This window comes from Babylonia areolata, chromosome 6 (assembly GCF_041734735.1).
Source record: "Babylonia areolata isolate BAREFJ2019XMU chromosome 6, ASM4173473v1, whole genome shotgun sequence".
NCBI lineage: Eukaryota > Metazoa > Mollusca > Gastropoda > Neogastropoda > Buccinidae > Babylonia > Babylonia areolata.
The window spans coordinates 53,604,023-53,617,639 of NC_134881.1; the positions used below are offsets into that span (position 1 = coordinate 53,604,023).

Here is a 13,617-nt window from a genome sequence, read left to right on the forward strand (position 1 = left end):
CCACAGCCAACACAGGACACGTGTTCCTCATGACACGTCCTCCACAGCTAACACAGGACACGTGTTCCTTATGACACGTCCTCCACAGCTAACACAGGACACGTGTTCCTCACGACACGTCCTCCACAGCTAACACAGGACACGTGTTCCTCACGACACGTCCTCCACAGCTAACACAGGACACGTGTTCCTCATGACACGTCCTCCACAGCTAACACAGGACACGCGTTCCTCATGACACGTCCTCCACAGCTAACACAGGACAGGTGTTCCTCATGACACGTCCTCCACAGCTAACATAGGTTCCTCATGACACGTCCTCCACAGCTAACAAAGGACACGTGTTCCTCACGACACGTCCTCCACAGCTAACACAGGACACGTGTTCCTCACGACACGTCCTCCACAGCTAACACAGGACACGTGTTCCTCATGACACGTCCTCCACAGCTAACACAGGACAGTCAGTTGGGCAGTCAGTATCTTGGCAAAATCGTGGCACTCGAAAATTCAGTTTGTTAATTATGACCACATGCCAAACTTTTGTGCGTCCTAGGGTATTGTTCTTGTAATGTTATAGATGACTTTAGATGACGTATGAGGAGAAGAAGAAGAAGAAGAAGAAGAAAAGCATTATCTTGCAGCGATTTCCACTGAAAAATTATTGGTTTGGGTATACAACGTGTGACACGATCTCCCCACTGTCAGATAGATAGTGCCTGGTCAACACGATGTAATGGCACTTGGCACCAGTACACGCCGTTCCTCTTCACAGTGTTTGCTTACTGAGACTGGACACGAGGACACCAGGAGGGGGGAGGGGGCTGGGGGGGGTGCGGGGAGGAGGGGGGTGGGGGTGACCAGACCGGGAAGGACTGCAGGAACGTGGACAGTACTGTTGCCTGACCTCCTGGTTTGATTGGACTTGATATGGATACTTAGACAGCGCCTATCCTCGGTCGGAGACCAATACAAGCTCTAAGCGCTTTACAAACTCGGAGCCATTTACGTAACAGGCTGCCTACCTGGAAAAAAGCTGACTGACGGCTGCCACTGGGCGCTCATCATTCGATCTCTGTGTCATTCAATCAGATTTCAGGCACACACACACACACACACACACACACACACACACACACACACACACACACACACACACACACACACTCAGACAGACATGTAACGTTTTACGTGTATGACCGTTCAATTATTCACCCCGCCGTGAAAGCAGCCAGACTCCTTTTTTCAGGTATGTTATTGTTTCCATAACCCACCGAACGCTGACATGGATTACAGGATCTTTAACGTGCGTAGTTGATCTTCAGCGTTCTTCAGCGTGCGTATACACACGAAGAGAGTTCAGGCACTAATAGGTCTGAACATATGACCTAGGAGATCGGAAAAATCTCCACCCTTTACCCACCAGGCGCCGTTTCCGAGATTCGAACCCGGGACCCGCAGATTGAAAGTCCAACGCTTTAACCACTCGGCTATTGCGCCCGTCTCCTGTCATTTTTTTCTTCTTCTGTTTTGTTTGTTAACATCTTAATCATTGTTGCTTGTTTTCTGCTGTTTGTTGACATCTTAATCATTGTTGCTTGTTTTCTGCTGTTTGTTAACATCTTAATCATTGTTGCTTGTTTTCTGCTGTTTGTTAACATCTTAATCATTGTTGCTTGTTTTCTGCTGTTTGTTAACATCTTAATCATTGTTGCTTGTTTTCTGCTGTTTGCTAACATCTTAATCATTGTTGCTTGTTTTCTGCTGTTTGTTAACATCTTAATCATTGTTGCTTGTTTTCTGCTGTTTGTTAACATCTTAATCATTGTTGCTTGTTTTCTGCTGTTTGTTGACATCTTAATCATTGTTGCTTGTTTTCTGCTGTTTGTTGACATCTTAATCATTGTTGCTTGTTTTCTGCTGTTTGTTAACATCTTAATCATTGTTGCTTGTTTTCTGCTGTTTGTTGACATCTTAATCATTGTTGCTTGTTTTCTGCTGTTTGTTAACATCTTAATCATTGTTGCTTGTTTTCTGCTGTTTGTTAACATCTTAATCATTGTTGCTTGTTTTCTGCTGTTTGTTGACATCTTAATCATTGTTGCTTGTTTTCTGCTGTCTGTTAACATCTTAATCGTTGTTGCTTGTTTTCGTTTGGAAATACATTGAATGGTGTGTGTGTGTGTGTGTGTGTGTGTGTGTGTGTGTGTGAATGTGGGTGGGTGGGTGGGTGTATGTGTGTGTGTGCGTGCGTTTGTGGGTGGCTGTGCATGTGTGTGGAGAAATGATCATCTGTGGAGGTGTGGGGTGAGAGAGAGAGAGAGCGAGAGAGTCACACACACACACACACACACACACACACACACACACACACACACACACACACACACACACACACACAGCCCATAAAACGACCTCAGAGACTACTTCGCATTTCGGTGGTTTGTCATTCAATATCATCACCATCCGAGATTCACACGTCACTGGGAACCGCTCACCATAAATATTCCACACCCCCTTCCCCGAGCAGTCCATGCAACAACAGGCTTCTACCTGCCTGGCGCATTTCAACAAACGCCTTTGATCCTTCACAATCGGAACCGTCGGTCCCAAAGTCCGTTGAGCAATGAAAAAAACTTCCACAAAAGAGGTGGTGGTGTCACCTGAACCGTAAGTGCTGAATATTTCCACAGCTAAAACGCTGGTTACGACCGACTTCTACTGACAGTCCAGTGGAAATGTGGTTCGTCCGTCGGGATCGACGAGGACCATCTAGTCATCCTGCGGGGGGGGGGGGGGGGGGGGGGGTTGGGCTCTGTGGGTGCGCAGATGACTGGTCAGGCCAATCCGCGTCCGGGCGCCAATGGAACTACACTCAACGTGAATGACCGGCCGCTCACGATGTAACAGATAGTTGTTTGTGGGTTTGTTGTTTGTTTGTTTGTTTGTGAAGGGGAGAGCATTTCGGAGTCTATTCCATTTTGTCGTTCAGTGGAGAATAATTCATTATAATGATCATTATCATCGTTATCATCATTAACATACTGTCGTGTACGTTCTTGAAGGTGATTGTGTTGTTCATGGATTGTTTTGTTGTTGTATGTATGTTTGTTGTTGTTTTTTTGCGATGTTGTTGAATGAAAGATCATCACTTATAACCAAATTTAATGATCACTTTTAATTTACCTTCATATTGATCGATGAAAACGACGTAAAAAAATGGGGTGGGGTGGGGTGAGAGAGAGAGAGAGAGAGAGAGAGAGAGAGAGAGAGAGAGAGAGTGTGTGTGTGTGTGTGTGTCTGTGTGTGTGTGTGTGTGTGTGTTCGGGGGGATGGAGGGGAGTGTACGAGCGAAGAGCATGTGTGTTCCTTTCCATTTTTTGTTCTTAGCATTTAACTCGCGTTTTCTGTCAGCGACGTTTTTCTCGTTTTTTTCTGGTTTTTTTTTCAGATTGCTGATAGTCTTTGGTTCTAAATTTCTCTTTGTAATTCCTGCTGAATCGTACGGACTTTCCTCTGATGGTTTTTTTCTGTGTAGGACAAGGATAGTGCGGAGGTTTGGGGGTAGCACGCAAGTGATATTTTCCAGCCAAGCGGATACTGGATCAATGTTTACCTGGCTTACATACTGATTTATCACCTTAAAAAAAAAAATTTTTTTAAAAGCTTATTACATTTAAGACAATGCGAAATGTATCGAAAAAGACCACACACAAAAAAGTGGAAACCAATGTTACTAGGCCTGATATGTTTTCTTTCAAAACACGCTTCAGCACTGTAATTTGTATGACATTTAGACGATTATTCTGCATCGTTTGTCCCGAGCTGATAGTTCAAAGGGAAGGATCGCTGATACAGCCAGACACTGTACTGCCATTCCCAAAGTAGAGACACACGTGGCTGGTGGAGGGAGGGAGGCAGGGGCGGGGAGAGAGAGAGAGAGAAGGGAGAATGGGGGAAGTGGGAAGGGGAGGGAGAAGGGGCGTAATGAAAAGAAGAGAGGGGAAATATGGGACCGTTACACCAAACTGGAAACTGCTGGGATATATTGGCTTGAACGCTCGATGGATTTTTTTTTTCCCCCCTGCCTGTTGGAGAGTGCATGAATCGAGGATGAACTCTGGCAACACGGCAATCAGCGATGGCTATGGATTGATTGATTGACATGGATACTTATACAGCGCCTATCCTCAGTCGGAGACCAAGTTCTAAGCGCTGTACAAACACGGAGTCATTTTCACAACTGGCTGCCTACCTGGTTAGATCCGACTGACGGCTGCCATTGGGTGGTCGTCATTCGTTTCCTGTGTCATTCAATCAGACTACAGGGTGTGACGATAAGTCATAAGTTATGATGCCACCGGGAGATAAAGAGGACGTGAGGTGTTGGTATTTTGGGTAGGGTGTCCAACTGGGAAACCAGGCAGAAGTCTTGGGTTCGATTCCAGAACGGAGCAATACGTTAAAACACAGTCCAACGTGAATGTGTGTGTGTGTGTGTTTGTGTGTGTGTGTGTGTGTGAGTGTGTGTGTGTGCGTGCGTGCGTGCGTGCGTGAGTGAGTGAGTGCGCGAGGGCGCGCGCGTGTTTGTGTAAACGTTCAGCTTCAGGCCCATGCTGGCCTATAGGCCCTAGCAGCCTATAATGTACAGGCTCATTATCATTTCATAAAGCCTGCGGAATCGAATGGGTTAAAAACACAAACAGTACGAATACACAAGGCAGAAGCCGAAAAACAAAGCATGATTTTATTCATAATACTGTGGCCCCGGTCACGCCTGTTTGTACCCACAGCATAATATTATAATCAAGATCTCGCGCTGATTTCAAACAGCATGGTGAGCGGGTTAACTCTCTCCATACGAACGGCGAAAGAGACGACGTTAACAGCGTTTCACCCCAATTACCATCATCAAAATATTGCAAGCGGAAGGCTCTTACACTGAAGAGGTGAATGTTGACAAAGAATACCACAATTCTGACGACGGAAGCTAAAGGTTGGGTCATTCAGACACCCACTGGACATCCGAGGGGTCTGTGTAGAGGAGAAGAGAGGACTGGCCGTACTGAGTGATTAAGTTGTTTCCTTTATCTTCATATTGGGATTTTCAGTAGTGCTGGTCAGTCTGTCCCACCTCCTGCTTACTGTAGTTGTCTTGCGTTAGCTGTGCTTGACTATGTGTGTATACATATGTATGTGTACATAACTACATGCATGTAGATGAATGTGTATTGTGTGTGCGTGTGCGTGTGTTTATGTAAGTTTGTGCCTGCCTATGTGTGCGTTATGTGTTAGGGTAGCTGTTAGATACACATGTATGTTAAAATGTATGTATGCAGCGTGTGTGTTGTGTGTGTGTGTGTGTGTGTGTGTGTGTGTGTGTGTAGTCACATTTTGGTGTGTGTATATAACATAGATATGATGTATTATGTTAACAAAAGCGTTTTTGTAAAGCACCTAGAGCAGATTTCTGGATAGTGTGCTATATAAGTATCCATTATTATTATTATTATTAAAAAAAAATAATAATAATAAAATTCCCCATTGAAAGACCTAATTTTCACCCTTGTGTCCTGCATTTTTGCCGGGCTTTTCTGGTGGTTATCGGCGACTTTGACTACACGTTTTACATGATGCCTGTTGTTTATCAACTGTTGTTAGATCTGTCCCTAATATTAATATTAATAATCGCCGCACTGAAATTCAACGTTTCAGTGCGTACAGTACTGGCCTAAAACATATTCAGATCTTGAATGTATGTGTAGCAGTGTCAGCTCACATGTCAGTGAGCGCACGTCATTGTGTGATGGGTATCAATTCATCATCACTATCCGTCGTCATGGTCGTTGCCAGTTCCGTTTTCGTTTTTCGATCACACACACACACACACACACGTACACGCGCGCGCGCGCGACATAGATCTGCATAAGAGCCGGCGCGTGTAAGACAAAAACGAGCCATACAAACACATAAAGGAAGCAAAAAGCAACCCCCGTGTCAAAACTGAGTTCCCATAGGAATGAGGCTAAGTGATGATAGGCCTCCATAGGACAGTACTGCAGGCCAGCCCCTGATCTCGTGGTTTTTGTTGTTGTTTTGTGTGTGTGTGTGTGTGTCGGTGTGTGTCGGTGTGTGTGTGTGTGTGTGCGTGCGGGTGGGCGTCCGTGTGTGCGCGCGCGTGTGTGTGAGTGACGTGTGTGTGAGTGTGTGTGTGTGTGTGTGTCACTGTGCCGGTGTGCATAGTCGTGTCACAGTGTGTGTGTACGTGCGTGCGTGCCAGTGAGTGCGCGCGTGCACAAGTGTGCCGGTGTGCGTCAGTGTGTGTCCGTGTGCGTGCGAGTTTATGGAGAGAGAGAGAGAGAGAGAGTGTGTGTGTGTGTGTGTGTGTGTGTGTGTGTGTCTGTGTGTGTGTGTGTGTGTGTGTGTGTGTGTGTGTGTGTGTGTGTCCATCATTTCATGCACGAGTGCATCTATAGTTACTGAGACAATGCATGTGGATCTGGAAATCTGGAAACTGACATTACCGTTGACCCCATTAACCCCACTAACATCTTAAAGAGAAAAAAAAAAAAGAAAAAAAAAACAAACAAACAAGACAGTTACACGCTCTCACCTGAAAGTAAGTACGGTGAGCGGTCTGTAGCTTTTGTGGCTGGCATTGTCACACATGGATCTGCCCCAGAAATCATCCACAAGAAGACGACTGATGTTCGCTTTACCCGTCACATCAGCATTATCCTTTATCGCGTAAACATCGTCGTGCACAAAATCCCCGTCTAAACCGTTCAAATAGCACAAAACAGCAAACGCCGGTGGCATAAAATTCAGGAGCGCACTGACTCGGAAATCTTGCTCACGCCTCTTTTTACCATGTCCGTTTTCTTCAGTAGACCCGTTCTGAAGCACACGTTCGTTTCTTCGCCGTAGCACGCACGACGGTTTCGAATTGGAACACTGAATAACATTTGCTTCCATTTTGCTATGTGAGTTCAGTTCAACTGCCGCTGGGAGTGTGACTTCATGACGCTATGTTGTGCGTGAAACATTTTTTTCCCGCGTGCACAGGAGGTTGATAAGTAGCCGGGTCGTCTGCACTGAGATGTATAATGTGTGTGTGTGTGTGTGTGTGTGTGGTATTCTGGCCATCAAGTGACGCTTGTTTCGCCTCAACAGCGACTGTGGCAGCAGAAGAGCACGTGGCGTGTTGATAAATAGTGGTCACGTGGTGCACGCTTCGTGTTTTTTCGACTTCGGCTGTTTCAGAGGGCGGGGCCTCGCTCTCAGTGACAGATTGCTCTCTCTCCCTCTCTCTCTCTCTCTCTCTGTCTCTCTCCCTTGAACTGAGTTAATTTTGTTGGTTTTCCCAGAAGTCCAGGACCTTTGTACGCAATAGTATAAGTTCTGGTGTACCTATGTTGTTGTTGTTGTTTTTTTAAACAAATATTTCAAATGATGTGTCATTGGTTTATCTATGTATTTGGTTGTTGTGTAGTTGGTATTGGGCGTTTTTGCGCCTGTGGAAACGGCCGGAGGGCGGGGCCAATATTTGTGTGTGCGTTTGTCGGGCCTGAGTGTGTGCGAGACAAGTCGACTGCAAATTGTTGCTTCTGCTCTCTCTCTCTCTCTCTCTCTCCTAGAGTGTGTGGAGGAGGGGGGTAGAGGAGGTGCAGGGTAATGTGTGTGGGTGGTGTGTGTGTGTGTGTGTGTGTGTGTTGGAGCTCATGTACGTTTATATGTATTTGACTGTGCTTTCATATCTGTGAAACTGCATGTTTGGTGCATATCTGTTATGCATGTGTGGGTGTATGTGTGAATGTGTGTCTTCATGTTTTACATTTATTTGCTTATTTATCATCATTGTTGTCTTCTTTTTTTCTTTATTATTATTATTATTATTATTATCATTACTACTACCTTTTTTATATCATAATTATTATTTATTTATTTATTTATTTATTCATGTAAGCTTATCTATTATTTATTCACCTTTTTTTTTTCTTTTTTTTTCTCAAGGCCTGATTAAGCGCGTTGGGTTACGCGGTTGGGTTACGCTGCTGGTCAGGCATCTGCTTGGCAGATGTGGTGTAGCATATATGGATTTGTCCGAACTCAGTGACGCCTCCTTGAGCGACTGAAACTGAAACTCTCTCTCTCTCTCTCTCTCTCTCTCTCTCTCTCTCTCTCCGAGTCTCTCTCTCTCTCCGAGTCTCTCTCTCTCAAACCACTACTGAGTCGAAACTTATGCAGTACAACGAGGTTAAAATTATGTTTGATACTGCTCCTCCTTCTTTAAGAGGTAGATTTAACTCTCTCCATACGAACGGCGAATGAGACGACGTTAACAGCGTTTCACCCCAGTTACCATCATCAAAATATTGCAAGCGGAAGGCTCTTATACTGAAGAGGTGAATGTTGACAAAGAATACCACAATTCTGACGACGGAAGCTAAAGGTTGGGTCATTGAGACACCCACTGGACATCCGAGGGGTCTGTGTAGAGGAGAAGAGAAGACTGGCCGTACTGAGTGAGTTAACCAACCCTGAATTCGTCATCCACCTGAAGATTGTGGTGCCGCTCCCAAGAATCGATATTTTCAAGTCTACTAGAGTCTTGTTTATTCTGGAGGATGCTTAAGGAATGCAATATGACAATACTGGCCAGTATCAAAATTCATGACATATAAAACATACACGCATTAAAGAAAATTACTCGTGAATATCTCATGAAGAACTTAATCAATAACAATGCAATTCATAATAATCCATTCTCTGTATATCATTGTTTGTGATGTCATTCATAGTTTTAAGATCAGTATCAAATGCGCCTCGGCCGGCGATCTCTCCCTTTCCCATGTCAGTTGCCCACATTTTATTTCATGAATCACATATATACTTGTGTGTACATGTATTATTGTTCTTGCCATTTTCTACATGATTATATGTAATGAAACTTAACTTTGTAATCAGTGTAACTTTTGCCCCCCACCCCCTCACCCCACGGTGTTCGGCGGTGGGTTACGGAACTGACGCAGAATTCGTCAGTATAACATACCCAGCATGCATACCCCCCGAAAACGGAGTATCGCTGCCTACATGGCGAGGTAAAAACGGTCATGCACGTAAAAGCCCACTCGTGTACATGCGAGTGAACGTGGGAGTTGCAGCCCACGAATGAAAAAGTGTGTGTGTGTGTGTCATGTGTGTGTGTGTGTGTGTGTGTGTGTGTGTGTGTGTGTGTGCGTGTGTGTGTGTGTGACGTCACGCGTATGCATGTGTGCGCATGTGTGTGTGCGCGCGCGTGCGCGTGTGTGCGTGTGAGTGTCAATGTGAGTGTGTGTGTGTGTGTGTGTGAATGTGTGTGTGTGTGTGTGCCGTGTATGTGTGTGTGTGTCTGCATTATTATCAAGTGATTATGTCAGATGTTCTTGTAATATATGATCTCTTATTTACTTAAGCATATATGCATGTCTCTTAAATGTATATCCTGTGTTTGCATTGTGGAGAAGTGCAAGACAGCAACCTGTTCATTTGTATTTGGAGAGAATCGAGATGACTTTACTTCTGCACTCAACTTCACAAAACTGCCAAGATTCTGTGTTCCGGCAATGGTTCGCGCACGTGAAAAATGTCAACTCGTTTCTTGTGAAATGCCCGGTGCTTTGGTTAACTGTATAAAGAGGGAAAGTGAGAGCGTTTGTTTGCTGTTAGTAGAAAGAAAGAAAAAAATATACAAGACCTGCAAATATTTACTTCCCATCTTCCCCAAACTATTCATTTTTGTAAATATATCGAAGAGAATTTTCCTCCTTTTTATTTGAAAAGTTAATGGCGTGTGTTCATATTTGTCACCCATTTGGTTTGTATGTCTTATAAAATGTTTAAATCCAATCAAAAAACTAGATTATAATTGTTGTTGTTGTTGTTTTTTTGCAATGTATTCTGTCGAGGTTACGAATGATGGGAGATAAGCAGGTGGTACAAAATGAATAGTTGAGTTTTTCCCCTTTGACCATAACCTGTGTGAAGAAATGCATTTATCGAGATTTGACTATTTGGATGCTTAAAAATATTCTCAATATTTCATTTATGTTCCGTTAGAATGTTGTTGTTGTTTTCCGTATTCACCTTGGTCATGATCATGAAATAACATGTGGTCTCACTGAGCTTGAAAGCTTGTTTGACCAGCTGCAAATTTAACTTTGTAATTATCAATTAGCCAGTATGTAATGGGCCAGGTCAGTGCAGCTGACCTCTGGCTGTGTGTGTGTGTGATATGCTTAAATATATCTTTTATTCCTTTCCACTGGTAACACTGTGAATTCTATACAAACTGAATTTCCGGTGACAGATATAGTTTACATTTACAGAGTTTCTAACTGTTGGAAATTATTCCCATTGGGGCTTTCAAATCACACCAACAACTAAAAACTTTTATTATAAAAAATCTGGACACCAGCGAGTTTTGAAATATAATTTTATGTATATATAAAATAAAAGATTCACATTAGAATGAGGATATGTTATAGAAACCCTGACAGGTTTTTTTTTTTTTTTTTCATAATACAAAATTTACTTCTGAAATGACTCGCATTTCTGGTAATAATTATAATTATTCCCATGAATATGAACAAATGAAAACGGTTTTAAAATTTATCATTTTTTCAACCTCATTCATTTCTGAAAATCTGTATTCCTTCTGTTTTCATTCTTAAGTTTTGGGGGGGGGGGGTTAAGCATTTTTTTTTTAATTCCATTTTGATGGGTTGACATTTTACAACAGCATCTTAATGGACCGACAGAAAATATATCTGGGATGGGTGGCCGTATTATAACCTGTGAGGCTTATAGGTTCAAAGCAGACCCTACATACTACTGCCAGTTTCATTCATATTGCTTGTCTTATTTGTGCTTGTCTTCAAACTGATGGTAGTTGTTCCTTTGTCTCTCGGCTGAAGCAAGGCTAGACATTGTGAAGATAATGGTTACCAAAAGCAATATGCAAATCATACAGAAAGAGTGATAGAGAGTGACACAGAGAGAGAGAGAGAGAGAGAGAGAGAGAGAGAGACGGAGACAGAGAGAGAGAGAGAGAGAGAGAGAGAGAGAGACTGAACACACAGCAGAAACTTTTTTTTTTCCAAGTTTTATTTTTTGTCATTAGAAAATGAAATTCATATCAGAATTATACATTAAGATTTTACCCCCCCCCTCCCCCCGCCTATAATGAGAGAGTGAGAGAGTAAGAGAGAGAGCACATCTGAAACTTTTTTGTTCCTTTGTTTTATATTTTATCACTATAAAACAAAATTCACACATCAGTATTATACCAAATGATTCAGCACACACACAATCCGACCCACACCCCAAAATTATAATCTTTTAAAGAAACAGAGAGAGAGAGACAGAGTGATCACAAGCAATTAAAGTCTTAAAACAACATCAGTGAAAAAAAATACAAACAGCTATTATATAATGGCAAGAACAGTCAAGCTGACAAATCATCTTAAAAAAAGAAATAATCAAAATATGCGCTTAAATTTTCATAAAGATTCCACATGGTGAAAACACACACACACACACACAAAAATTTATCACCCTTGCTGCCTTCTGCCTCTCCACCACCAAAAATATATGCCATGTATATATATATATATCTATATATGTATAAACATTTCATACATACTGCCTTCTGCCTCTCCACCACCAAAAATATATACTGTGTATATATATATATATATATATATATATATATAAAACAAAAACATTTCATACATGAGAAAAAAAATGTCCATCTCTGCAACCAACAAGAAATGTTCTGCAAATTAAACCACATTGCATCGAATCAACTTGTTTTGTTTTAGTTTAAACCTTCACCCAAATACCAACAAAATATTAGAAAGACACAAAAGAGTTCCAATTTTCTTACGCTCATTTGCGTGCGCACGCACACACACACACACACACGCACACACACACATACACACACATTCTCTCTCACATACATAGTCTCTACACTACCAAGTGACTGAAAAGTATGTGGCATACTGTTATCGTTCATTGCCTCACTTTCTCTTATTTGCAACTGAAAAGATTGGAGTCTCAGGAACACGTGCATGTCTCACACACAAACACATCATTTGCTGCAGATTATTGTACAGGTAATTTCAAAATGAAAATGAAGTCTGCATCTGATGACAAAACCATTGCAAAAATGACACTTAGGATCATAAGCAAACACACCACATTTTAACGCTTTCTGACAAATATTCAAGAGGATAAGCATTATAATACTGTCGCTGAAAAGAATGGAGGGGGAAAAATTGTAGAAGAAAACAAAAAATACAAAATACAAAAACACTGTCTCCATGACGGGTGCAATAGCTGAATGGTTAAAGCGCTGGACTTTCAATCTGAGGGTCTTGGGTTCGAATCTCGGTGCACCTGGTGGGTAAAGGGTGGAGATTTTTCCGATCTCCCAGGTCAACATATATGCAGACCTGCTAGTACCTGAACCCCCTTCATGTGTATGCGCACGCAGAAGATCAAATACGCACGTTAAAGATCCTGTAATCCATGTCAGCGTTCGGTGGGTTATGGAAACAAGAATATACCCAGCATGCACACCCCTGAAAACGGAGTATGGCTGCCTACATGGCGGGGTAAATAAATAAAAAAAGGTCATACACGTAAAATGTTACATGTCTGTCTGAGTGTGTATGCGTGTGCGTCTGAAATCTGATTGAATGACACAGGAAACGAATGATGAGCGCCCAGTGGCAGCCGTCAGTCAGCTCTACCCAGGTAGGCAGCCCGTTGTGTAAATGTCCCCGTGTGTGTAAAGCGCTTTGAGCTTGGTCTCTGACCGAGGATAGGCGCTATATAAGTGTCCACATCAATCAATCAATCAATCATGTAAACTAGGGACTTTGTAGCACCTGTTTTCCATGCAGTAATTACCTCATGAAATGTGTTAATACTGAACACACTCCATGGGCCAGGAAATCTTGAAAAGATTGAAGTCTTAGTCATTAGAGTGACTCAAAAATTTCATCTAGGGTCTGTTGTGTGTGATGTTTGCTCGGTGTGGTACTTCAACTTGCGTTGCATGTGCAGATGGTGACAATGAGTGTGTGAATGCGCACGTGTGGACACAACTGTCAATGGAAAATTATACAACCCCAATAAACCTGGGCAAAAAAAAAAAAAAAAAAAAGCTCAGTAACCATCAACTGCAATGAAGCGGAAAAGCATAACACAAACCAAGCTATACCTGGAAAAGCAAAAACATCTGACAGCCACATCTTATCAAGAATGTGAAATACAACTCCAACTAATGTACAGCAAGTTTTATCAATATGCATAATACAACTTCAACCAGTTTAACTGTGGACTGACTTATGAAACATGCAAAATACAACTCTAACCAGTTTAACTGTCGACTGACTTATGAAACGTGCAAAATACAACTCAGTTTAACTGTCGACTGACTTATGAAACATGCAAAATACAACTCAGTTTAACTGTCGACTGACTTATGAAATATGCAAAATACAACTCAGTTTAACTGTCGACTGACTTATGAAACATGCAAAATACAACTCAGTTTAACTGTCGACT

At 42.4% G+C, this 13,617-nt stretch overlaps 1 protein-coding gene across 1 annotated transcript in view; it reads right to left on the bottom strand.

Moving 5' to 3' along the window:
• LOC143283145 (protein O-mannosyl-transferase TMTC1-like) overlaps positions 1–7,160 on the bottom strand; it is a 114,457-nt gene extending 107,297 nt beyond the window's left edge. Inside the window, exon 1 of the mRNA XM_076589288.1 lies at positions 6,614–7,160. Within this exon, the coding sequence (XP_076445403.1) occupies positions 6,614–6,975 (362 nt within the window). The 5' untranslated portion in view covers positions 6,976–7,160. The remainder of the gene's footprint in view (positions 1–6,613) is intronic.
• Between the last annotated feature and the right edge of the window lie 6,457 nt (positions 7,161–13,617).